Source organism: Trematomus bernacchii, unplaced genomic scaffold, assembly GCF_902827165.1.
Source record: "Trematomus bernacchii unplaced genomic scaffold, fTreBer1.1, whole genome shotgun sequence".
Classification (NCBI taxonomy): Eukaryota; Metazoa; Chordata; class Actinopteri; order Perciformes; family Nototheniidae; genus Trematomus; species Trematomus bernacchii.
In genome coordinates, this window is record NW_022987910.1 from 2,967,418 (window position 1) to 2,993,866 (window position 26,449).

General features: G+C 37.8%; 1 protein-coding gene across 1 annotated transcript; it reads left to right on the forward strand.

Annotated features, from left to right (window-relative positions):
• The first annotated feature begins 4,076 nt into the window (after positions 1-4,076).
• Positions 4,077-26,432, forward strand: tlcd2 (TLC domain containing 2). The gene is made up of 4 exons (XM_034115193.1): positions 4,077-4,552; positions 5,005-5,087; positions 7,969-8,051; positions 25,171-26,432. The coding sequence occupies exons 1-4, from the start codon at positions 4,374-4,376 to the stop codon at positions 25,549-25,551; spliced, it is 726 nt and encodes a 241-aa protein (XP_033971084.1). The 5' UTR covers positions 4,077-4,373; the 3' UTR covers positions 25,552-26,432.
• The last annotated feature ends 17 nt before the right edge of the window (positions 26,433-26,449 follow it).

Sequence of the window (26,449 nt, forward strand, 5' to 3'; positions counted from 1 at the left end):
GAGTCCTTCCCTCTGATCCCGAATGTGAATTTCGAGTGTTCGAAGAAATACATGAAACAGGAGAGGATAGAACTGGCTCTCGAAATCCTTGAGGCATCAGGTAAATAAATATGAATATATGTATATGTGTGTCTGTATGTATGTATATATATATATATATATATATATATATATATATATATATATATATATATATATATGTGTATGTATATGTATGTATATAGAAGCTGACATACATGTATTGTTATCTTGTTTCAGTCCTTGATGAGCACACTTATTGTGCTATGTGTGCTGCCTTAAGGCCTCCAGGATCTGGATCTCCCATCACAAACTGGGTGAGCTGTTGTGAAGAAAATGTGGAATTGTGATGTCTACATTTATTTTTTAATGTATTCATTTATTTAACAGGGACAGTGCACATTAATTAACATCTCTGTAAATGTGCCAGAGTTAGCCAAGAGGCTATTTTTCATCTGTAGTCCCTGGACAGATTTTAAAAGTCAACCTAAAACACATTTAATTTTAAACAAGTAAATACAATACATTTAAAACATGCAACACACATTACTGGAATACTTAAATAAAACAATTTAAAAGACAGAACAATAAAACAAAAAAACAAAAACAAAACAAGAGCATGTTAAAACACAGGCAGTGGGTTTTAAGGACCAGATGATTGTGTCAGCTGATTCCTCACTAACACTTGAGTATTAAGACAACTGAATGGTAATCTAAGCTACAAATATATAAATACATTATTTCTTTCACTTCAACAGATTCAGTGTGATGACTGTGAACGATGGTACCATGCCCAGTGTCTGGCAATGGACAGCAGAGACTTTAAAAAGGCAGAGACAGGATATTGGAAATGTCCTTTGTACAAGTAATACTTGAAATGTGCTCAATGATGACGATTAGTAAAAACATGTGTCCTGTGTAGCCTTGTTTGTATTACTTTCTGATCATTAATCACTGGGTCACATGACAGGGAAGCTATAGAAAAAACCCTGAATTTTCCATAGAAATATTAATATTAAATAGAGGATGTAATATTATCCGATATAAAGAGCTGTTTCTATTGTGTACAGACTAGTATTCAATTCAGAAAGTGATTTTGAGTCATTAGATATTGAAGAAATAAGCTAAGCTAAGCTAATAAGCTAATTTACAATAAAAAGAGGTGTGTCCTACGCAGCCAGTGTAGTTCTTTGACCCAGCATTGGTTTTGAGTGATTAGGTCACATGACCTGGAAGGTATTGAAGAAATAAGCAAATGTTTCCATCAAAATATTAATATAAAATATTTAAAGTATTAAAATGCAATAAAAAGAGGTGTGTCCTATGCAGCCAGTGTAGTTCTTTGACTCAGCATTGATTTTGAGTGATTAGGTCACATGACCTGGAAGGTATTGAAGGAATAAGCTCATTCTTCCATCAAAATATTAATATAAAATATTTAAAGTATTAAAATGCAATAAAAAGAGGTGTGTCCTATGCAGCCAGTGTAGTTCTTTGACCCAGCATTGATTTTGAGTGATTAGGTCACATGACCTGGAAGGTATTGAAGAAATAAACTCATTTTTCCATCAAAATATTAATATAAAATATTTAAAGTATTAAAATGTAATAAAAAGAGGTGTGTTCAATAAATGTATGCTCTAGAGTGAATTTGCTTCACATTCACACGATCGAGAAGCTGTCGATTTATTAAAAACAACATTTTTCTTGTGTAATTGAAAAGTCATTTGTTGATGGTCCCTAAGTGAAAGCCTCGTTTCGCGCAGAAGATCTCCCCGTCGTAATACAGCCAGCAGCAGGGGAAACTGACGCTGCTGGCTGGTCCGCGAATGTCCGTCGAATATCCAACCTAAAACTAACTTCACCGCGGTCAGGGTTTTTGCATGTAACTGTAACCTTTGAGCAAAGCATTAAATCCCCATTATTAATCAATCGATGCTTTCTACTGATCTGTGAGGGTTTTCATTGTCATTACCATGGGCTTCACTTTGTTAGAAACAGTGGTGGGGACAATTTTTCCATATTTAACATCAGCATAGCAGAAGACAAAAGATGCTAGCTAAGGCTACCAAGCAAAACAACATTGTCTGAAACACGCACAGACACAGAAATTAATAAATATATATTATGTAAGTGAAAATAAATGCAGAAATACATTTAAGATATATAATAATGTGTGTTCTGTTTTATTCTCAACTTTAATTTTGTGTTTATTTATTCCTCCTACTGACTCCCATGTTTTATATAAACAGTCTATGTATTCAACACATGAACTAGCCATTATAGTACGGCACAGGATAGAGAGGTTTTTTCTTGACAGAATGTGTATCCCAATCCCGCAACGATCAGATAATATTGGCCCTTATAATTTCTATTTAGGCTACAGGCTTTATTATGACCAAACACACATTCACATGCTGACATAAGAATGACTTGACAATGATGTCAGCTGAGTGGAATAGTGTTGTTTAATTTACCTTTAAGCGGACGGTGGCGCTGTGGCACCACATATTTCAAGAGTCATTCACGTTCATGGCCAGGCTTTAGATTGAACGGTGTACCGTCAAACATTATGATATTATACAATACTTCTGTATGATAGGTGTTCTGCTGATTTAAAGTAGCATGTCCTGCGATATATTTTTTATTTTTTATTTGCAGGTATAATAAACTACTATTCCCACAAATGAATGTGAATGGTAGAGGTTAGAAGCATGTTGCCTTCAAGTGCTCTCCGTTCAATTCAGCTTTCTTAGTCCTATCCTAATTTGTAGTGCATTGTGGTATGTCTGCAAGACATATACATCGTAACGAAACCATGGTAGCTGTTTTTTTTATTCAAGCTCAAAGTTAAAAGTGCTAAAATAAAACAATAATTGACTATATTTTTTATTTTTTATGAGCAAGCTGCAGTGTCCAATAAATGTATATTTTGTGTTTTTGGACATAATTTCGAAATGTATAATCAAATTAAATCAAAGGGAGGATAAGGCTATCCTTTTAGGTAGGTTTTATTTGGTATGTTCACTTTATCAACAGGTATTTCAGGCTTTTAAACTGAAGGGGACTTCATCACTGATCCCAGCCCTGCTGCAGTCAGGGCCAACCCGTTTTAGGAAAGGAGTGTCTTCACCAGTGCTGGGTATCTTCTGGCTTGATTTGAAATATTCTAAAAAACTTTGTGACCTTACAATGACTTTACAATACAAGCAGCTGTACAGTAAGTAACCATTCCAAAATCAATATATTAGGATAACTTAACATATATTTATTTGTACCTTAATTTTATTAGGAAGTCCCATTAGGATAAAAAAAGAAAAAAACAACAACTTGTACTTGATTAAATAAACGTTTGAAAATCCCCTGTTCAATAAGTGGCACATTAATTGACAAAATTGTGCCGCTCTTCTACTTCTACAACTGATTTATTTTCACTATTTCTTATAGTTAATTTGATCAGAATCAGAATGTTTTTTTACTGCCAAGTATATTAATTGAGATTAAATCAATATAAAGCATATATCATACACAAGGATTAGAAAACAATTACAATACAAAAATAAAAAGTATACTATGAAGAATACTATTCATTAAAATTGGTCGAATATAACTCTTTTCCATCTCTATTGCGAACCGATTAAAAACAACAGAATACCGTATTGGTAGAACACAGTCTTTTATTTTATTTTTATTAATTGTCAAACAATATTTATCTATTCAACAATATTTATATATTTAACAAAAATACTTGAAAAGGAAGAGGAAGCAAATACTTATTAATTCCCAACCCTGACTCAAGTTATTATTTTCTAGTCTAATTGTTTGCATGTAATCATGGTTATGCAAGAAAACACAAAGACAGGTTACTTTAATGTTCACCCAACAAAAAACAGATGAACGGATTTTCGACAGCACATGAAGGTAACACAACACACAGAACGTGCTCTCGGCCGCGCCCCTTTGTAGTAGGGCGGGGAAGTCCTTTCTGTTGATGTCAAAAGTTACACAAGCAGGGATGAGGTTTTACAACAAAACTGTTTCACAACTGTACACCCGGCTTCACACTGACGTTCCCCACCCACCTCCACCGGGCACACCGGTGGCTGCACAGCTCTCTCTGTTAGGACTATCACCGAAAACATATCACAAACATACGTCCACGCTTTCTTTCTCTGGACAAAAACCGTGGAAGAAACACGTTTTTTTTTCGAGTCGGAGAGGTATTGGAATTGGAAATACCCTGGTGTGATTGTCTCGTCTTTTTTCTGGCTGGACAACAAGACAAGTGCGTTGATACCGCTCACATTGGGGACAATTGTTGCATTTTAAGTCTTCATTCAACAAACCTTTGAGCTATGGAGTTGAGTTCAGTGATCCTAACCACTGGGGTCTCGGTCGGGTTTTTTAGGCTGGTCAATGCTGGTGTCAGTAAACTGCCCATGCCTGAGTCTGCCTGCAGGAATGCATGGAAATGGAGAAACATCTCTACATCCTTCGTGCACAGCTTTATCACTGCGATATGGGCAGTGTTATGGTGAGTAAAATCCCACTAAACTATTTTGTTTACATAAGGTGCTGAGTCTGCTGACTAGGAGAAAAGGGTTACATATCATGCGAGCATGGTTTCATAAACGGATGCTGAACTTTTGCGCGGTTGTTTTCAAAATGTGCCTTTAATATATTTAGCCTTCATTTAAGGTTGTTTGATTAGTAAATATTTATATTATTCATTATTAACCTTTATTTTTGCCATGCCAGCATGCGAGACCCTTTATGGACTTTTTGTTCCCATTTGTCCTGGATTTGTTGATTAGGCTACACATAGTTTTACATTATTATGATAATGTTTACTTCTGCAGACCACCGAGACGAGACAATACAAAAAAAAATCCTCTACCAATAACTCTTGATATGAAGTTGGCTCATGAATAGTAAAAACATCACTCTCACATCAAGTTTTTTTTGCCCTTGTGTTCGTCTTTTCAGCTTTTTCCGCCACCCACAGATGGCCGAAGATTTGATAGAAACTCACTCTGTGTTTTCTCACGCCTTGGTGTCGTTATCGATCGGTAAGTATAGACTGTCAGCACAGTGTTAATATAAATACAAACAGTTGATTTGTTTATCACCTTTTACAAAATAAATTAAACACAATATGCACATAACATCAGTATAACAAAGCATTGATTCATGGACAATATTATGGAAAATTAAATCTGCTTGACAAAATAAGTTTTATAAAAAATAACACATGTGTCTGAATGGGCTTGTGTTGGTGAAAGGGAAGGCTCAGATGTAGTGCACCCATGGGTGCTGCTGCCACCATAAGGGGAAATGAGGAAGTGACTTTATCCATGCCTGGCAGTCTCCTTTCCCACAGGGTGTCAGTGGAAGTTATAGGTCCAAAAGCATGTGAATCATTATTTTAACTGACTAGAACAAATCTTGACCTGACAATTCATTATTATTTTAATCAGTTGGAAAAGCGCAGCAACAAGGTAAATTGAGACTTGTTACACCTCAGTGTTGAAATGTGCTCTGACTTTTGTCAGCAAATATAGGCAGTTCATTGTTTCTACATTTCACTGACATTGTAAATATTAACTTGTTGCTGTTTACTGGTCTTTGTTTACTAATGTAAAACTGTTCTCACAACTAAGCCATTAGAGATGGAGATGATTGTTTCTGGTCTGTGATTCAGGTGTGTGTGTACCCTCCCTTTAACTGGACTTTGAACCCATTTACACTTTCTTTTGGCTTGACTAAAGCTAATTTGTCTTGGTTGTGTAAATATATATATACACACAATTAGAAACTCTTGCTTGATTGGATTTTGCTTAATATCATAAAGATTTATTACACTTAAGTGTGCATAAATCTTTAAAATAGATATTCATCCTGCCTTTACCGTTTCTCATGAATCCTTAAAGTATTCAAAAACATCTCTTGGCACGTGGGTCCTCTTAAATCCAGACATTTATTGGAAGTGTGCCGGTCAACAAGAGCTCCCCGAGGATTCCCAGGATGTTTGACATTCTTTCAGGAAGCCCAGCCCTGGAAGCTGGCAAAGCAAGGGGACAGTGTTAATGTGTGAAGATCAATGGAGGGCATTATTATCAGTCCTAGTTGGCACCAGGCGTAACCCCGTACAGTCACGTGACCTCACTTGTAACTTGGGCAAAAAGTCCGTTAATTTATGCGGGTGGTGCTTGTCAGATGCCAGTGGTTACAGAAAGGGGAGTCATTCATGGAAAACAAGTGGAGTTTTTCTCCCGGCCCTCCCACTGGAGATGTGGTGTGATTCTGAGGCCTCAGCAAGTTGTAGTGAGGAGTTTTGTTCTCCGGATTTGTGCATTCGGCCTGTTCTCGCTGGGATACCACGCTGATAACCTTGCAACGACATGCCATAAATGATTCTCCACTTGTTGAATGAAGACCTTGTTCAATGCTGAGAACAATGTCTTGCACAGCCCAGAAGTGTGTGATCCTTTTGTCAAGGGGCTTTAATAACCCTAACCCTAGTTACTTTTAATACTAAGAGTTCAACCAAAACCTTTTTTTCTTTGCTGTAGAGGAATCTGTCTATTCAGTTTACAGTCAGAGAAGTGAAAAACAAACAAGACAATATTCACATTTTAGAAGCTTGAATTAAAATGATCTTGAGTTTTTTCTTTCTTTGAAATTATTCAAACAGATTAATTGATTACATTTATTAAACGATTGATTAAATTAATTAAATTAACTTATGTGGCAATTTATTTAATAAAGTTGAAACTAATTGATATCTCTTTCAGCTTTATCTAATATCTAATACAGAAAATAAGATGCTCATAGTCATAGTCATTATTTTTCCATGGACACATTTAGTTGATATAGTATAAACAAGTATTCACAATTATATGCATCATGCTTCTAAAGTCAAGTTTACACAGACTGGTGGGAAAAGGCCACATTGATGAGATGTTTACATGCCCCATGCTGCAGTTACTCCAGGATCAGGCTTAACCAGGTTAAGGTTAAGGTTGTGTTGCATGAGCCTGGAACCCGGTGGTTGTCTAACTGGTTTAATGTAAACATGCCAATGGCTGTCATCCCACAGGATCTCGAATGAAAAAACCCTGAATCTATTGCTTTGGATGATTTAACTAGAAACCTTTTTTTCTTACTGTTCATGCTTTGCTTGTTAGCCAAGGGAAAGTCAAGTAGCTTCCAATTCCTTTGTTCTCTGTGTAGACATTAACTGTGCATTGGCATCATGCCTGGGTTGAACATAAAGAGTAATACTATTCTTAAAAACAAAGTGATTCTTTGTTTCACCTTTATGTTTAAATACAAAGTATTGTACTGTATAAGACAGTAATTAATTATTCCATATTAAAACACATCGGCAAAGAAGTGTACGTTTATTGGCTCTTTAATTTAACAAGTCACATGCTGCTCCAATTGACTGTTTATAGCTAAACTTGACCCAAACATGAACTCTTGTAAAAAAATAAATAACAAGCTATTAAAAAGAGACATCATCGGCGTGGAGTTCCCTCCAATATCTTTAGACAATATTTCGTCCTGAGGCTGAAAGCAAGTACATTTATGTATGGTGAGACAATCCAAACATGTCAAAAGGGTCTTGGTGTCAAATTTCCAATACAATGAGCTTAAATCCAGTCCCACCAAAGCCCCCTCTCACCCCTTCATCCCCTTCCTCACCACTTCATCATTGTTCAGCATTGTGAATAGCTGTAACCATGGATACGGCTGGTGGTGGGGAAGGAGTGGATATGAATAGCCTCTTTCCAAGACGCACCGTGGTTGTCGTCATGGAAGCAGGGTGGCCCCCCCGACTCGATATGCTCGAGGCTTCTTTAGTTAAATGAATCATGCTGTTTGATAAATGAATTGCTAAACTTAAAGATGTCATTAACATCGGCTAAATGCTCTCTTTCCCAACAGGCTACTTCATCTGTGACTTCCTTGACATGGTGTTGAACCAGAAGCTGAATCAGTCCTGGGAGATTCTCTTTCACCACATTGTGGTAGGTCTTTCAAGCATTACTGTCACAGATCAAAACTAGAACTAGAACCAGAACCTCCACAAGGCCAAATTTCCCATTTTGTGATTCGGATCTACTCAAAAATGTTATGGGTTCTCCCTTGGCCCATGCCAGATCCTTCCTCCAAGATTCATGAGAATCTAGCAAGTAGTTTTGAAGTAATTTTGCTGACAAACAAACAAACCTAACCAATGTTTCACCTTGACCGTCACTGACAGCAGACCAAACTTAACTTTTGCATCTCTCTGAGAAACTATGTACTTTGACTTAATCCTCCTTTGCATTCAATGCACATACTCACTGCATAGTTAAATTAAGCGGCAAAACCCCAACACACCTGTCAGAAGCACATGCATGGAAAAGAGAAAATACCCGTCTTTCTTGTTAAGTGACAAAGGGCAATTTTTCCGGTGTGACAGCCCCCACGCCAAGCATTCAACCCTCTGTCATGCCTTGAGAAAGATGAACTCCACCCTTATTTCTTAGTGTTCTGCATCCACTTAACCACAGTTAGTAGGAAATTCCCATTAGACCCGTCTTCTTCATGCCATGAGGACCCTCAGCAGGCTGGTCTGTTGGGAGTTAATTCCCTCAGGGTCAGATCAGTAAACCCTTCCCCCATTCCTGCCTTTGAACATCAGGGAAAACAACCTGAAGTGAACATATAGAACCACATCCAGAGTGAATATTTTCTTTCTCTGCATATGGATGATTGACCTACATCCAACACAATGCTGATGTTTAGATTGCCTTCTGTTGCTATGCTCTCGTCTTGTTATTGTAATATATTGCTTTTCTTTTGAGAGCTGTTTATTTAAACTTTTATTGGAAGAGTTTCAAACAGGATTGGTGTGGTTTTCAAACTCTTGCAGCCACAATTTATGTGTGTGTTTTGATGTTAATGTAAGCAAGTTTTCAACACCAAGTATGTGGAAATATTTTATTGCAGAATTAGGATAAAGAAGTATGGGGCTCATCAAGTTCCAGATGCTTAAAACATGGGTAAAACGGCTTACTTATTATTTATAAATACTGACATACAGTTTATATAAATGCAAACTGATAGATAAAACTCAAGATCAACATCTAGGCCTTGCAATACTCTCTGATAGATATTTTCAACGCAGATTTACATATTAAACCACTTGTTGTGTTAATGGGAACCCTTCTTTGAAAACACACAAACATTGAGGCTGATCCTATGCCTGAAAACAAGCTAGACATGTCATGAACTGATGCACCGTTTTAGTGGTTTTGGTAGTCTAAAAGTGGTTTCATAAGACCTGATTTCTTTGCAACAAAAACACAGCATTGACAAATTAAAAATACATTATTTGCGCTTTAGCACATAAAATAAAGTTAGTTATTGTTTACAAGATTTCTTGCAAAGGTCACTATTTCATCAAGCACATATGAGTTCTGTACGTGATACAATAGATTTACCGAACTGTTTCATTCCACTTATCTCACCAAGTGTGTACAAAAATGTACTACATCTTCATCTCTGGTGCTGTTCTGGAGCGCCTGGTCTTGCCTATAATCGTACATTGTTGCGTATGTTGTGCTGTTTATTGGTAAACTTTCCATTTTTGATTGATTGGAAATGTTGGCCACCTTGATGGACCGCCAAATTAAGTTTTCATTGTTGGGAGACAATTGAGAGCTTGCAATGAACGTGATGAAGATAATAATTGTAGCCTGTGAGTTAGGGCTGTGCAATTAATCGTATTTTAATCTCGATTACGATTTTGGCTTGCAACGATTACGAAAACAATGTAATCGAAATAAAACGATTATTATTTTTATTAAAAAGAAAAAAAAAAAATGTAATTTTTTATTTTTTTTATTTGTTTTTCAGTTGAATTATACTTAAAGTTCAGGGTAATCAACTGTTAAAAACATACTGTTCACATTTTTTTTTTCAATATATGGATGTTTTCAAAGTAAATGGATAATCGTTTTTAATAATCGTGATATCAATTATTGACCAAAATAATCGTGATTATGATTTTTGCCATAATCGCACAGCCCTACTGTGAGTGTCACGAGGCGTCCTTTTTGTTACTAAATAATGTTTAAGGTACACCTTATCACTTTTTGCTGAGTGGCAACAAGTGTTTCACTGGTGAAAACGCCACGAGTCACTCATTAGTTGTGGAAACCAACTCACAAACCACCCAGTTGTTGGTGGCACTAACAGAATAGATAGTTGTATTGTCTTTTTTTCTGAAATCTTGTTTTTTCCCCCTCTTTCACTTCCTGTAAGCCTACTGAATGGATGCTTTGGTCTGGCCAGCTGGTCTCCGATTGTAAAGTGTGGGATAGACAGACACTTCTTCTTCATGACATGGCTTTCTGTGTTTCTTAGCGAGCTGACTCTCTTTCCCGATACTCGCTTTTTTTCCCTTCTGTACCAACATCAAGACAATCATTCATTCTTTTCTATAATGGTCGCTACTGGATTTTCACATACCTTTCTAAAATGTCAACGCAAAAGAACCAAGTTAGGGCTTAAATGCTGCAAATGTAAGTGTGCTGGTCATCTTGAGAGGTTAATCTCTAGTTAATCTCCCCCTTGTTTCAGCCGCACACTCATCTCACTGTCAGGGTTGAGTGAAGCAGGCAGGACCCAAATGCAGATTAAACAGAAAATACCTTTATTTCAAGGCTACAAGAACATACAGAGCAGAACTCTCTCCCCCGTGAACACAGTCAACAACAAACAATAATCTCACAACGACAGACAGAAAAACCAGAATTTAAATGCACACAAGACTAATCACACAAACAAGACACAGGTGAGGAGGGAGGAGAAAACACGGGCACAAGGTGAACACAATAAAACAATAAATGGAGATGAATTGATTCACTTAAAGGTGGGGTAGGTAATTTTGGAGAAACCAGCTCGAGTGCGCTCAAATTTGAAAATACACAGCCGGAAAAAATCTGCCACTTCCTTACAGAGCCCCTCCTCCAACACACATGAACGCGCACATGACCAATGAGGGCACGAGATAAGTTTGTGCCCCGATGGAAGGCTGACAGGCAGGTAGGCCATCCAGTTATTTTAGCCGGGCCGGCTAAAATGATTGGTCGTGCTTTTTACAGTACTACGGCTTCCACAGATACAACATTTTTATGGATCTTTGGTCAAAGCACTTAAGATATTCATTGCTATCGGGATGTTAAGAGCATTCCATGGAATATAACAAAAAGTGTATCTTGAGCCGGTTTCTCAAACTTACCTACCCCACCTTTAAGTACAGTACAACTGTATAATAATATGTTCTTCCTCCACGTTATACCATGCTGCATGTAAAGCTTTTATGTGTGACTGAACAAACAAGGTGGTTCATAAGATGGACAAATCTAGAAGGAACAGGAGGTGTGTCGTCAGTGGAACATTTTTAACACCGTGTCAACAATTGATAACAAATTGTGTTTTATTATTGTATGCTGAGGCACAAGGTGACAGATGTGAACCATAAAACAACAATACAGACAATTGATGACTTTATGGATCATTTGACTAAATAATAAGGTGTTATTTATCTTCAAGTGTAAAAATAAGGTTTCATTTCACAGTTGTGGTTACACCGGTCAGGCATTTTTGTAAATCTTAGTGGCAGTTAAAAACGAGTAATAATTTAGCTAAGGCAGCCTTTAAAGTTAGAGGATTGAGAGAAGATGCAATTTCTCACATCTGATCTTATGCTCTGTTGGATCTTTACCTCTTTCTTTAGTGTTTGTCTGCTCAGAAGTATATCTTTTTATTATTTTCTTTGCGTCTCCATTTTTGTAATCAACTCTGAGGGTTTCCTCAGAGTTCCTGTTAAAACCGCATATAGTGAAATAGCATCAGGGGTAACAGGAGTTTGGTTGATCCCTGGTGTCGCCAACAAGGAGAAATAATAAAGTCAAACATTCCATGGAAAGTTTTTTTTACCGTCTTATTGAGTGAAGGGGAGATTACAGCTTCTTACTTCTGTCTGAGGAGCATGGGTCCTGCCACAGTCACTCATGCCTGATGAGATCCTGTCAGCCACAACCTTGTGCTTCCTTTGAAAAACAGGAAGTCCTGATAGTTCTGCCAGAGATAGGGTGCAGAGAGAAATGTACCTTCTACATATGTTGTCAGAGAAACGTAATGTCCATGGCTCCAAAAAGTACAATACATTTAAAGTTAAAATAAATGTGTCTGTTTTGCTTGAGGGGTACTTACTACAGTGCATACGGATAATGTAAAATCAAGGTTTGTTTGCCAATCTTGTAAAAAAAAATATATATAGCCTCTCCCCATATTGAGTCTGTTTCAGCCGTGTTTGTCCATGACTCTTGGAAAAACTGAGCTTGTAATTAAAAATACAAGCCAGAAGAGACAGATCCCAAGCAGAAGGGCAGATCATTTTTTCCATGAAGAATACAACTATGTGCAAAGCAGTATGTCCAATGTTCACTTTTTTAGCTAGTTATCAATAATACACAGTAGAAACTATGAGTATTAGTCTTGCTCTGCTGCTTTCCCTTCACCCTCACACAGGGGTTGGAAGTTTTGAAACATGTTTGCCGTTTCCTTCTTCAAATGTCTCTCATCCCTATCGGATTAGGCCGAATTCAATTATCTTTGTAGAAAGGGGCCAAGGCCGACACTCCTTAAAAACAGATCAGTGCTGCAGGGGTTAATCAGCTATATTTGGATCAGGGTTGTTATCACATCTCCATGGTCTCCAAGCAGTATAGGCTCTCTCCACTATGCTACTTACAGGGATTTAGTTGTGTAAGATTTCATCATCCTTACTCCAATTAGTGTCAGGGAATACTTATATCTAAAGACACAAGTTGCTCTTATACACACAAAATATTTTAAATTTCTGCCACACCCTTGGGAAGTAATTAATTTCTCCACCGACTTCTGCTATTTCCTAATTTGCAATAATCACCCAGACCTGTAATAAAAACAATAAAAACAATAAATACATAACTGTTAATTATTTCCATTTCCTGAGGTTAATGGGTTTGTTTGAACAAATCTAGAAGCTTCTGCGACAGTAATATTTATGTTGCCCCACCTTTACAGCCGTTTTGATGACCCCCTGATATTGCATATCTGTATACATAGAAATGTCACTTGCATTAAATCAACATGTTGAACTGCAGGGTTTTCTCTACCACTATTAGCCAATTTTTATTTACAGACAATTTTATTTATTGTGATGGTTGTGAATTTTTATTTTTGTTATGTCATTTTTGTTTGGGATATTTAAATATTTCTTCACATTTCAATTCCAATTTCTGCATATCGTCTAAAATAAATTGCCAAATCATTTCCGGGCCAATATATTGTCTAATAAAAGTATTTATTGTGACAGGCCTGGACACATTCCTATGTTTTGGTTTCCTTATAACCTGGAGATCCTATTAGATAGCCTTGTTCACCCTCAGACACATTTTCCCTCATGAAGGTTCTTCTTGTACCAACTTCAGATATGAGTTACATGTCTCAGTTTACCATGCATGAAAATAGATATTTGTGGGAGGAGCGTGAAGCTGTCTCCAGTGACATACCCAACAGGGAATGTCACTTTCAGTAGCAGGAACATACTGTATTTGGTTGTCTGCCATGATGACACCACATCTCAAAGGAATGCCACGGAGCTCCATGTCTTCAACTCTGCAGAACCTGATTATCCTGTGCATCTCTTGGCCTTTTCACTTATCCCTTTTTTTTGTTTTTCCAGCTACTTAATTCTACTAGCTGCTGGCTGTCTAAAGACCACCATAATGTGAGAGTGCTGCAGTACACGCACATAGCCTGTAGTGGCCAGATTTGTAATCCCTAAAGCCTTGTTTGGATTGAAGACTCCATTGTTAACCTGTTGAACCCTATCCGCCCGCCGGCGGGGGGAAAAATGCATCATCTGCAGGAAACAGCGTCTGAGGGCTTCTTAATATTTAATAAACTATGAATGTTTCATATCCATGTAACGGGAAGAAACTCAGCTAACTGATGATATGAACCATTTTTAGCAAAATAAAACACAAGACTAACGCTGAGCCTCTGAATTAGCCCTGAGCGAAAAAATACTAACGCCGTTAGCACAGAACTCACGGTATAACACCCTTATTACTTATCGTAAATGCAAATCCAACTCGCGAAATGAGAAACAAAAACAGACATCACAACACGTGGCATTAGGTAGCCAAAACGGCAATATGTCTTACCTTTGTCGTTGTCTGATCAAAAGTTGTCTTCAATGGCATTAAAACGATAAAAAACGCTGCTGAAGGTTAATCCATAGGTTAATCCAATGTGTCTGTGTCACTTTTAAATGATTTCTGATAATCCATCAGCAATAAAACTAGTTTTCAGTTTTCAGATTTCAGAGCGTAAGATAGCTTTCGCTTTGGGGAAACTGTGTGCGCATAGCCCCCACTTCTCAATGGTAACGATGGTGTGTATGTGGAAATTCCCCTTCGATTCTATTGGCTCTAACGGTTCAAAAGAGATGTCAATCATCAAAATCGACCAATGGGTTCCAGAGAAACGGCAAAAACGCCCATTTCCACACAAATTACCCCAGAGGTGGAGTTTTTCTAAACCTCTCTAAAAAGGTCAAATGTCACTTGTTTTGCATCAATCTTGATACAGGGTACTTATTATATGTTGTACTTTGGATTCCTAAAGCTTTACTAACCCATCATCCAAGGGTGGTTTTCACTATAATTAAAAATATTTTTTTTTGACGGACACTATAATTTACATTTTTTTACTATGTTCAATCTCAATTTTCTTTAAAATAAAAAACATCTATATTGATTCTGACTTTTCTACATCCAACTCACAGGTTTATCATTACTTTGAGAAAAAAGATTATTAATTTTCCCCTTTTAGAAGTGTACCGTAGTTATGGTAATTTGTTCTGGGAATGTCATTTTCGAGCCTGAGACCTGAAAAACAGGCTTGGGGCTTAACAGGTTAAGTGGCAATGTTTATTCTATCATATCTGAAGCTCAGCTGGCCTGTATCCTGATGGTTGCACTTCCTCCAGTAGTTAATCTTGCATTGACAAGAGCATTGGGAAATAATTTGGAGAGTGGAAGTGTAGTTTTGTGTTGTAAAACAGCTGGGGCCTCTTGATATTTTATAGAAGTATCTGATTCAGTTTTTATTGTAAGTTTTTGTTTTGGCTAGCCAGCCTAAAAAATATATATTTCCAGCCATCCACAATCTGTGGGCTCTGCCGCTTTAGTGCGAGAAACCACATGGTAAGAGGTTGTTTCCTGGAATCCGCTGTTTTTGCTGACCTTTTTGCAAGATATACAATTATTATGAAATTCTTGAACAAGACAATATTTTTTTAAGCCACATAGTGAGGAGGATGATGGCACATGGGGACCTGTATTGCAAAATATAAAGTAAAACATGTACATGAGGGTTCATTTGCGAAGAAAGATTTGGGATGTGTGTTTCAAAAGTCTCGTCTTTTTGGCGGGGTGCCCCAGAAACCCCTCTTTTCTGTGGATATTCTGATAGGAGGACAGACATCTGGTCCCCACATGAACCTCAGGCCCCCAAGAGAAAGACACACACACACACACACACACACACACACACACATTCGCCAAACCTCCTGCTTCCTGAGAGGGCTCCCTCAAATACGTGCACCCCCTCAAAACATTTCTGTGCAGCAGCTCCACTCCATATATCACACACGCTGCCTTGTTCTCAACCCCCCCTGTCTTAGCATGAGCTCCGAACATCTCCCCCATCCCCCCTCGTCCACCTACTCTCTGCAGCTTGTACCACCCCCTCACATGGCTACGAACCAATAAGGACCTCCGTGCTCTGGTAGTATTGTATCTCGTTTTTGTGTTTTTCTCATGGTATGACTATCTGACATTGGTACGTTTCCTTGTCCATTGTTTTAGTTTTAGAAACACTCCACACTTATCTAAAGCAAAGGCAACAAACAAAACAAAATGCATAGATTGATGCAGGCAGCTTCCTGTCTCTTTATCAACCACAGAAATGCAGCTGTGAGACATTTAACAGTCATTGTGGACTATAAGAAGCCTGAACATTGCTGTGAACTTTCAGGATATCTGTGTGTGTCATGTGGAAAATATATTTGCTGACATAATGTAATAAACACAGCAGTAAAGTATACAATGAGGTTTCACAGGCATTATGTTTTCATTTTTTCATAACCGTATGCATTGAGAGTCCATAACGCAGCCATTTAAGCTCCACACTATTGAGCAATATATATTTGACTAATGGAAACCTTTTTGAGACCGTAAAGATCGAAGAACAAAACATTTTAGTTTGATCGTTCAACAAAGAAAATTATGTTTTTGGTGAATCTTGAGATAATATAAAAGAGTGTGTTGGAGCATTAACAGCAAACACTCTGATCTCACCAAAGTGCTTATCAAGGCAAAGAATATCAGGTTATCAGGGTGAAGTAGAAATAAACTGTTCAGATACAGGTGCCAACCACCCTGAAGCAGAGCAGTTTATTTGACATCGTCTTCATTAAACAGATACAGTAGCGGCAGGAAAGAGCAGATGTGTTACAAACTCTTATACACGTGCCATGCTTTCCAAGGAGGCTGTAAAGGGAAGTTGGCATTTGTTTGCAGTTGGCATAACAACCAGGAATGTTGTTTGTCATTGCATCCGTCCATCAGCAGGTTGCCAAAGCAGAGGGAGTTTACACTTAACCATTTGTCATTGCTGGAAAGCTAGGTGGGGCAACATACAGTATGAGCTGTAGGTTTCACCCCCCTGAGTGGCACACCTCATGGCGTAAAAGCACAGCATTAAAAAGATAGAGAACAAACTTGGCTGAGATCCAGCTGCAGCGGGAATACCAGAGCATGTGCGTATGAATCTAAAAGCAGCGTGGGCGGGCGTGCAAGCATGAGAGTAGAGTGCAGAAACAACCTCACATTAAACATCTGTATGAAGTGCAGTTAACCATTTCAGAGTCCTTTTTTTATATGCTGTTGGTTCAAAGCAAATCTGAGCTACCTCCATTGTTTTGTACCCCAGAATGCTGGCTTTGATAGTGCTATGAAAATTATTATTTTGTATATTTTATGTATAATTGCTAAAAATTATATATTTTTATACTGTATTTTGGGAGCAAAATAAGGGTGGAATATTATAAGCATCAGATATAATATTAATATGATTGCCATTCTTCCATTTTTAGCAGTGTGTATAGTGGCGTACATTTTGTTAACATAGGGTAAAAAATTGTCTTCACAGTATCAGATCTTGGTGCTGAAAAATATTTACAACCCATGAACCTCGGGGAAAGTAATTTGTTCTCCAGAGCTTCCCGGTGCTTCCTGGTCCTAATAAGAGCATGGGGAATCTTAGCTTGGCCACTTTCAGCAGTGAGGTAGTGGCTAACGCAAAACAGAGTACCTCCCTTCACACCCACTGACTGAATACTACAAGTGACCACAATTCACTTAAACACAACTATTACCACCACAGAGCCTATCCCTGGTGTCTCATGTGAGGCTGAAGTCTCTCTCAGGCTGTGTGTGTGTGTGTGTGTGTGTGTGTGTGTGTGTGTGTGTGTGTGTGTGTGTGTGTGTGTGTGTGTGTGTGTGTGTGTGTGTGTGTGTGTGTGTGTGTGTGTGTGTGTGTGTGTGTGTGTGTGTGTGTGTGTGTGTGTGTGTGTGTGTGTGTGTGTGTGTGTGTGTGTGTGTGTGTGTGTGTGTGTGTGACCTCAAACTCTCTGTATGTGTGTAATCATTACTGTCATATTTTCAAGCTTCACATCATTTCCTCTCATAGACTTTTGTAATGCCCTCCCATCACCAGACGGCTATTATCTCTCTATAGAGCTACCTATTAGCTTCCCCCCCCATCAGCCATTTCCCATCGATTTACGACCCGTATTAAGGAAGCTCTGCTTGACCAATATTGCATTTTAAGGGAATGTAACAATCTAAAGGTGTCCTTTTATTTTAAAAGAAGCCCCTGTATCTATTCTTTCTAAAACACCTCTTACCTTTAGTTGCTTTTTATGCTGGCTGTATATTGACACATTTTTATTCCAGTTCAAGCACTACCATAATAACTTTGGTGGAGAGTAAACACACTCTTGTACATGTGAATGCTGATGGTGACATACTTTAAATGTTTGTGGTTTGCTTTTTCTAATGCTTAAAGTACCGCAAAAAAGCTGCTGCTGACACTGTCTTTGGTGGTTTTGCTCCTCATGCGCTCTCAAAACACACACATGCACACACACATATACACACACATACACACACACACACACACACGCACGCACATTCACTCTCAAATGTACATTATGTTTAAAATGCATTTAATTATACCCTACCAAATGTGGGTCTGGAGATGCTGTCATTGAAATGTATGACTTGCTTAAGTGAAGTTTTCGAACACATCTTGCATATACATAAACAAACTGTAATAGTCTGTGTTCGGCTCCTGTGAACTCTAATAATAATAATAATAATTTCAATTTTTATAGCGCCTTTCAAGAGACCCAAGGACGCTTTACAATGGGAAACAAAACAACAAAATAATAATAGTCACACAGGTTAAAAAGGACTCCTGAACCATCCACCTCTTTGTTTTTGTTTTTCTGACCTGGTTCAATTATCATTCAACACTTCCTTTATCCATTGTAAAAAATTAAAAAAACACATACTGTGCAGGTACTGAACTTGAAATTCTGCTTTGAGTTATCAGCCAGAGGCAGAGAAACTGGTTTGACATTGAAGTCCTTTAATAACCTTTATATTCTCCGCTCTGACTATTGGAACAAAAAGTGAGTGACGTGGAGAAGGGACAAGCTCATTTTATATAAAAGGATGTATGGCATGTGAATATCCGCAGCATCAAGAAGTGTACAAATGTGTGTGTGAAGCTAATATCTGCAAAAGTTCAGCCTAGGGGTGAAAAGAGGAGATGGAGAGGGCTGATGTATAGGTTTAACAGGTAGTTCCACATCAGATGTATGGCGCTCAGCTCTGACTGCGGCTTCCTGCGGATCCTACCCTGACAGAGAAGGTCATACTATAATTTTTTTAAATATGTTTATCAGAATGGCACTTGGAGAGCGCAGACCTTTGCAAATGCAGGTGGTCTATTCACATGCTCCTCAGATGATCCCAACATTGGGAGGTTGTTCTTCGGAAATTGGTACGTTCATGAGCTTTAAGTTGTAATGTGAAAACTAAAAAGATGCTACAAAGAAGTTGTGTTATATGTTTTTTTGCTCTGAGCTTCACAACACATTCATGGCTGTTTCTGAGTTTTTGCTTGGACTTGAGACAGCTTTCCGGTGAGTTTTCCCATTCTCCTAGTCCGGGAATACCTTTTTCAGATTATCTGATAGCACATCCATGGAGCACAAACACCTAATTTGAAGTGTTACGAAATTCAAACATACCTTCTGTTGTAAGGATCTGCTCTGAAATGTATTGGGTTCTTCTTTGGCCCATGCAACAAACTTGTTCCAAGTGTCAATAAAATCAGATTAGTAGTTTTTGGTAATATTGCTGAAAAACAAATGACAGACAGACAGACAAACTGAGCCGGAAAAAAACCATCACCTCCTTGATGGGGGTAATCATAATGCTACACAGTAAATTTCTCTGAGTAAAATTGACTCAAATTGAAGAAAATTTTACTCTAAAAATATAACATTTGGTCCCAACCTATATAGAGTAAAATGTACTCTTTGTTCAGAGTTGTATTTTTAGAGTTCATTTTACTCTATTATGTGCTTAGATTTGACTCTGCTTAATGGTTATTTACTCTATGTAGTGTATATTAAAAACAACTCTACTGCCATTTTACTCATAATAGAAGGTAATTTTACTCAGAATAGAATAAATGAACCATAATGATCTTTACAATAAAAAAGGTCAATAAACCAAAGTGCTTAAGGAACATGAGTGGGCGTGTGTGAAGCTGACCATTGAGCGGCCCGACCAAGCAAGGAGGCAGAGGCAGAGAGTTCAAATACAACCCGGTGTGGGCATTTATTCCTCTTTGTGGTACAGGATACACAGCCTCAATATGACTGTCTCACGTGAACACAGTCACCAGCAACAAGGATCTCACACACACACACTAACAGGAAAACAGAACCTAAATACACACAGGACTAATCAAACCAACAAGACACAGGTGAGGAGGGAGGAGAAACACAGGGCACCAGGTGAACGCAATCACCAGCAACAGACAAGACGGGAGGGGGAACACTTTTCAAACTACAACAGGAAACAGAGACAGACAAACTAAAACATAGACAGATTGTGACAAATATATGCATAAATGACATATAATCACATGCTTCCTGTGCAATGTTTTAGCGTGGAACAAATTAATATACTTCGCCAATAATGAAGCTATATAATCCGTAACGGAGACCGAGATCTATGGCCCCGGAGATCACCTCCGTTACAGCGTGGTCATGGTTTAACTCCAATAGAATTGACTCTGCATTTTTGATCGCACTCTAGAAGCTATGAGTAATAAATACACTCCAAAATGATTAAATATCACTATTTCAGAGCAAAATAGTAATTACTCTGGAAAAAATACTCACCAATATTTCCTGTGTACCTGCTCATTCAGACCGCCACCTGTATACAGTCTGTGAGATAACTTGTTCCAGCCTGTACTCTAGCACATAATGGGCTTCATGGGCACATCATGTTAGCCTCCATAGACATGGAGCTCAACTAAAGCTGATATGCTTCTGTGAGACGCATACAATGTTTGTACAGGTATGAAAGAAATATCTCTAAACTACCTTGTGCATGCTTGCCTACATGTTCATACTGTCTTAGCGCCCAATATTTCCCCCCTGAAAGTGGTATGAAGAGGTCCCTCACCAGGGTGCAGAGAACATCTAATTGAGCCCACAGGGAGACAAAGCAGGAAACAAACACCATCAAACAGGAGGCTATAAACAGGAGGTTAATGTATACTAAGTGCAGTCCAAAGGTTTAATAACTGCTCCTCTTCCAACCCGTTTGAACCTAAGCCCCACCCTCATTACTCTATGTAACAACAGGTCAATGAGTTTATTCATACCAGGCTGCATGAGACCAGTTTACATTCATCATTTCAGGGTTGAGATTAGAAGATAAGGTTTGCCAAGTGTTTGAGGTGTTCAGATTTGTATTTTCCAAAATGTTTAAGAGGGTTTTAAAATGTGTATATGGGTTATACTGCAAGAGTTTTTTTGTGAGTTTGTAAACGGATGATGTGATCTATACGTTCTTTTTTCAGTTAACTTGATTTTACCTTCGAGGCATGCTAGAACAAACATTTTCTTCGAGAATTCAGGGTACAAATTGAAGGATGAGTAATTTATATACAAATGCTCATATTGGGGTGAAATATTCCTTTAATGTATACATAATAGAGGCCTCATGTGTCCTTGCTGAGAGATAAACCAGGATTTGACTTTCTGCTGGTATCTGATGGCTGCAGCCACGTGGGGTCATTGTTACATGATGATGATGATGATGATGATGATGACCTTGTATGGTCAGATTAAATCACAGTCTTTTGTCCACGTAACTTTTTATGGTCTGTTCATTTTACTGTTGGTAGCCCTGAAAAGGCAATGTGTTACTGAAGCTGTGTTTGACATAACGCTCTAACTTTATTGTGTGTTATCAGCGTTTATGCCAAGATTAGGTAATGAATAAATATCATTGGCTGATAAGCAAATACCATAAAAGAGACATTACCTTCAATAACCTAGAATCACGTGCAGAGCAGACAAAAGAAGATCCTGTTTTTAAAATATGAAACCTCAAAGACAATCTAAATAGTTTCATATTTATTGAGTAGTTATATTTTATACAAAGGTGATTTCACTGGATTCCCTCATAAGGAAGTAACAAACAGCTTTGTTACTTAATTTGTGCTTATCATCTTATTTTAGCGTTGAATAAGAGTTTTTTATGACCTTCCTCGTCCCATGTTGTATCACCTCTTATCTTCTTCAGATTACACTTCATATAAGCCACACTAAACTGTGATGTGGCTTTGGTTGAATAAAAGTTAAATGTTATAGAGGTTAATCCGGATGTAGGGTCTTGTTATCGCATGTTCAGGGTAACAGATGAGGGTCTGTGAGGTCATGCCGTCGTTGCTTTTGCTTTGGTTTGAACCAACATGGATGGATGTTTTTATAACACACCTCACTCATTCATGCATTTTTTTTACTACAGGTATTGGGGTTGTAAACTGAAAACAATTAGAGTTCTTATAACGTTTATAACGTGTTTCATAATTTGACCGCAGTCCTCTTATGTATGTTTGATAAGATGTTGGATAAATATTCAATGCGCGGTGTTATTTTGTTTGTGAATTCTTTTTTTCTGATAGTTGACTATGTAAGTTAATAAGGGGTTTAATCTACATATGGTGTTTAATATTCACCTTTATAAAGAAAAATAAACTAACATGTGCTAGTCTAATTTCTTTAGTGTGCTGTAAGCTAAATACAAATGAAGGAAAACTAATTTTTTTTTAAACTTGAATCAGTCAAATTGCTTTATTTAAGCCTTTTTTTGGAACCAAAGCCAATCCAATGATTATTAAATCGACTACAATGATCAGCAGACACGTGATTAGCTACCAGATCCGTTAGTCGTTGCCATGTTCAGGTTTTTTTCAGACTCAGCATCTGTATCACCTGTAATGCTGAAACCTGTCCAAGTGCAATGTCACTGGAGAATGACCAACACTGCATTGTGATCTCACGTGTGTGTGTTTGCCTTTGTTTCGTACTGAAAAGCCACATGTTCTGTTGACATAACTGTTTTCCTCCCAACACGCTGATTTTGATGAGGCAGGCGGTTTGTGTTTGCAATGCGCGGTGCGTTCACTGTCGTCAAACCCTTGTGATGACATTTTGAATTAGATTTTTCAAAGGTACTTTACTGTTAGCAATTGGAAAAATGTTTGGGTAGAGTTTTTATTTATGTGTAGGTGAGGGTTGTAAGGACAGAGGGTTACATCTGCGGTTCAGATTTTATAGCCCCCTGAAGATATTTGGGAATTTTGATGTTGCGCTATGTGGATAAAAATGACTATAATGACTACTTTGTAGCAAGATATTGTGCTCCTGACTTTCCTCACATGATCTGTTGCACAACAGTGTATCGCATGACTGACATTAGAGAGGGCATCCGGTGACCTGAACACAACACACAATCTCTACTGACACAACACACAAACACAAGATGCTTCTAAAACTGAGCCATGACTGACGGTTCATGGCCAGTCCCTCACTCCACTGAGTCCCATTACTCATAATAATTAACGAACCAAAGACATGACTCTGGACTGCTCTCTCCTTAAATTCCCCTCTTCATTATCCTCACTTCCACAATTCACTCCCGATTTTAAAACATGGCAGCATAGATGGTAGATCTGAAACTATTAAATTACTAATCAATTAGCCGATTGGAAAGAAGAATCATTACATCTGAAAAATCCGCTGTTGTAATCCTCACACATATGGAGATGACCTGCTTTATATCATATTAAACTAAGTGTTTGAGTTTCTTACATATACTTAAGAAAAAAAGTATTACTCAGTATTTAATTTGGCACTCTGTTTTATTTATTCTATTTTTTATTTACATACTCTTTCCTATTCCTGCTACTTACTTGCAACCCTTTTTGTCTTGCACTATTTTATTTGTGTATCTCCTTTTATGTCTTAAGTATTGTTTGTTGCATTGTTGGAGGGAACTAAGATGTATACTGCCAAAACTACACTGTAGCTGTTGTGCATCTAATAGTAAAGCCTTTGAGTCTTTGAAACAAAATACATTTAAAGACATTACCCTGGATACTTTTGACTTTACTTAGTTTTTTTCTCTTTTTTTTACCTAAACAATGAATCAATTTATCTAGAAATGAATTGCCCGATTTAATGACATTTAAAAAAACGATCTTTAGTTAGCAGAAGGTAGCAGAAGTTGTGGCCGAACACAGTGTCCCCCCCGCTTTACTGCGAGTGTGCTCTGAGTGTGAATGAAGCTGCTGAATGTTTTGTGCAGAGTTGGTCCCGGCTCCTGTGAAGAGTTTGCTGCACGGCCTGTTTTTGTGTAAACACATTTCTGTCAGCCACATTTAAGGCCAGCACACAGCTGCAGTGTGAGTGTTAGATGGCAGCTTTCACTTCTGTCACCACACATCATACGCCTGTGATCCCTCAGTGTAATGTCAGCAGGCAGTCGTGGTGGAGTTGCCTCTGTGTCAGACTGTGTTTGAGGGATGTCTCTGCCATCTTGTGGAGATTTGTATGTTAGTCTCTGGATAAACTTTCATAAGCATTGCTCAGCAGAAATGTGTTATGTGGGCGATGTCCTTCCACAAGGTCCTTACGTAAAATACTGTCTTAGGTAAAATAAAGCATACAATGATTAAAATATGGAAATTATTTACATGTTATGTGACTGATTAATAATTACCCCTTCTAAAGTCACAATTTCATCTAAACTTAAGACAATTCCCTTCATTTAAAGATATTATATTATTATATTTGATTATTTTTCATTTGATCCACTTGTCAAACTGATCTCTGTTAACAAAAATGCATTATGGTATTGTAGTATAATCAGGTTAAAAAATTCAAGTTAGATTTGTCAGCTTCAAAACTCCAAATAGTAGCATACCCGCATATTTGTTTGCCCATAATGCATCATAAAAGTACTTATAATGCATTATGATCTTCTTATATCACTAACTTTTAGATAAGTGCAGAGGGTCACTCCGTCATTATGTTTTATTACAATTATCATGACTGGTTATAAAGCATTTTGTTATTACTTTTTTGTCAAGTATCACAATTATATAAAAACATATATCTGTATTATAAAATCCTTCTTATATTGTTATAAAGAGTTATGGATATTTATAATTTACGCTTTTTTTATTCAAGACAAATATATTTTGACAGTGCTATCAAAATATTATAATGCATTATACACATGTAATGTATGCACTTTTGGTTGTATGCTCTGCCAAACTAATATTAACCTTCCTCTTCCTCTTCTTCCTCTGCAGGTGATCACCTGTTTCGGCTTCTCCGTGCTCACCTGCCACTACGTGGGCTTCTCCGTGGTGGCCCTGATGGTGGAGATAAACTCTGTGTTCCTCCACCTCAGGCAAATGCTGCTTATGGCCGGCAACGCCACGAGCACGCTGTACCGCATCAACAGCATCATCAACCTGGGCACGTACGTGGTGTTCCGCATCAACACGCTGGCCTGGATGACCCGCTGGCTGGTGCTCAACAGGGACAACGTGCCGCTCATGGCCTACACTCTGGGCAGCGTCGGCATGGCCGTCATGACGGTCATGAATATTGTGCTGTTCTGTCGGCTACTCAGGAGCGACTTTTTGAAGAACAGCACCCGGGAGAACAAGAAGGAGAAGGACATGTAGAGAAGAGGGGAAGGATTATGATAAATACAGACTCATTATTGTATGTTAACGCCCTGTGGCTGAGATTTGGCAGCTTGTGTGTAATATACCTAAAGCTAGGAATCTTTTTAAATCTCTGATACTGTATAGGTACATGCACACAAGTAGTACTTAAATGTCCTGACATCAAACACAGATTACACCGGTCAATATGTTAAAGAAACATTTAGTTGTTGTTTTAAATGTAGGCTTGTGTATCTGTGTGTGGTTTAATCATCTCTATGTGCCAGTAGTGGCTCACTAATGGTAAATGGAGGGTTCTTTTATGTAATCCCTTGAAAAACAACATCCAACGCCTTATTTCCCACAGGGTGTTTAAGCTAAATCTGTTCTAAAATGTAGCTTAAGTGAAGACGCACTGTTCATTACACAAACCGGCAAACAATCCTTTATATTTCCATAGAAAATATCTTAACAATAACATTTTATTTATACATTATATGATACTGTTGTTTTTTCACATCTCTCTCCGCAAAAGTTCATTTCTCTTTTTTTATCCAACACGTCCTCTACCGAAAACTGCCTGATACCTCAGAAAGCTTTTAACAATGATTTGGCTCATTCTTACACAAGTTTGCTGTCAGTTTTCAGTTATTTTTTAAAGCAGAAAAAATTGTACATAAAAACTGTATTTCTCTGCAAGCATATCAAGCAGGATAGAAACAGTAATAGGGTGAATACTTTGAAGTAACATACATAAAACAGATCATGATCGATCACAAAATGCAGTACAGCTTGTTATTATGTAGCCAAACACTTAAAGGTGGGGTAGGTAAGTTTGAGAAACCGGCTCGAGATACAGTTTTTGTTATATTCCATGGAATGCTCTTAACATCCCGATAGCAATGAATATCTTAAG

Coding starts and splice junctions, on each gene's coding strand:
- tlcd2 (XM_034115193.1), top strand. CDS start 4,374: ATGGAGTTGAGTTCAGTGATCCTAACCACTGGGGTCTCGGTCGGGTTT. Junction 4,553..5,004: donor GCGATATGGGCAGTGTTATG/GTGAGTAAAATC, acceptor TCGTCTTTTCAG/CTTTTTCCGCCACCCACAGA. Junction 5,088..7,968: donor CTTGGTGTCGTTATCGATCG/GTAAGTATAGAC, acceptor CTTTCCCAACAG/GCTACTTCATCTGTGACTTC.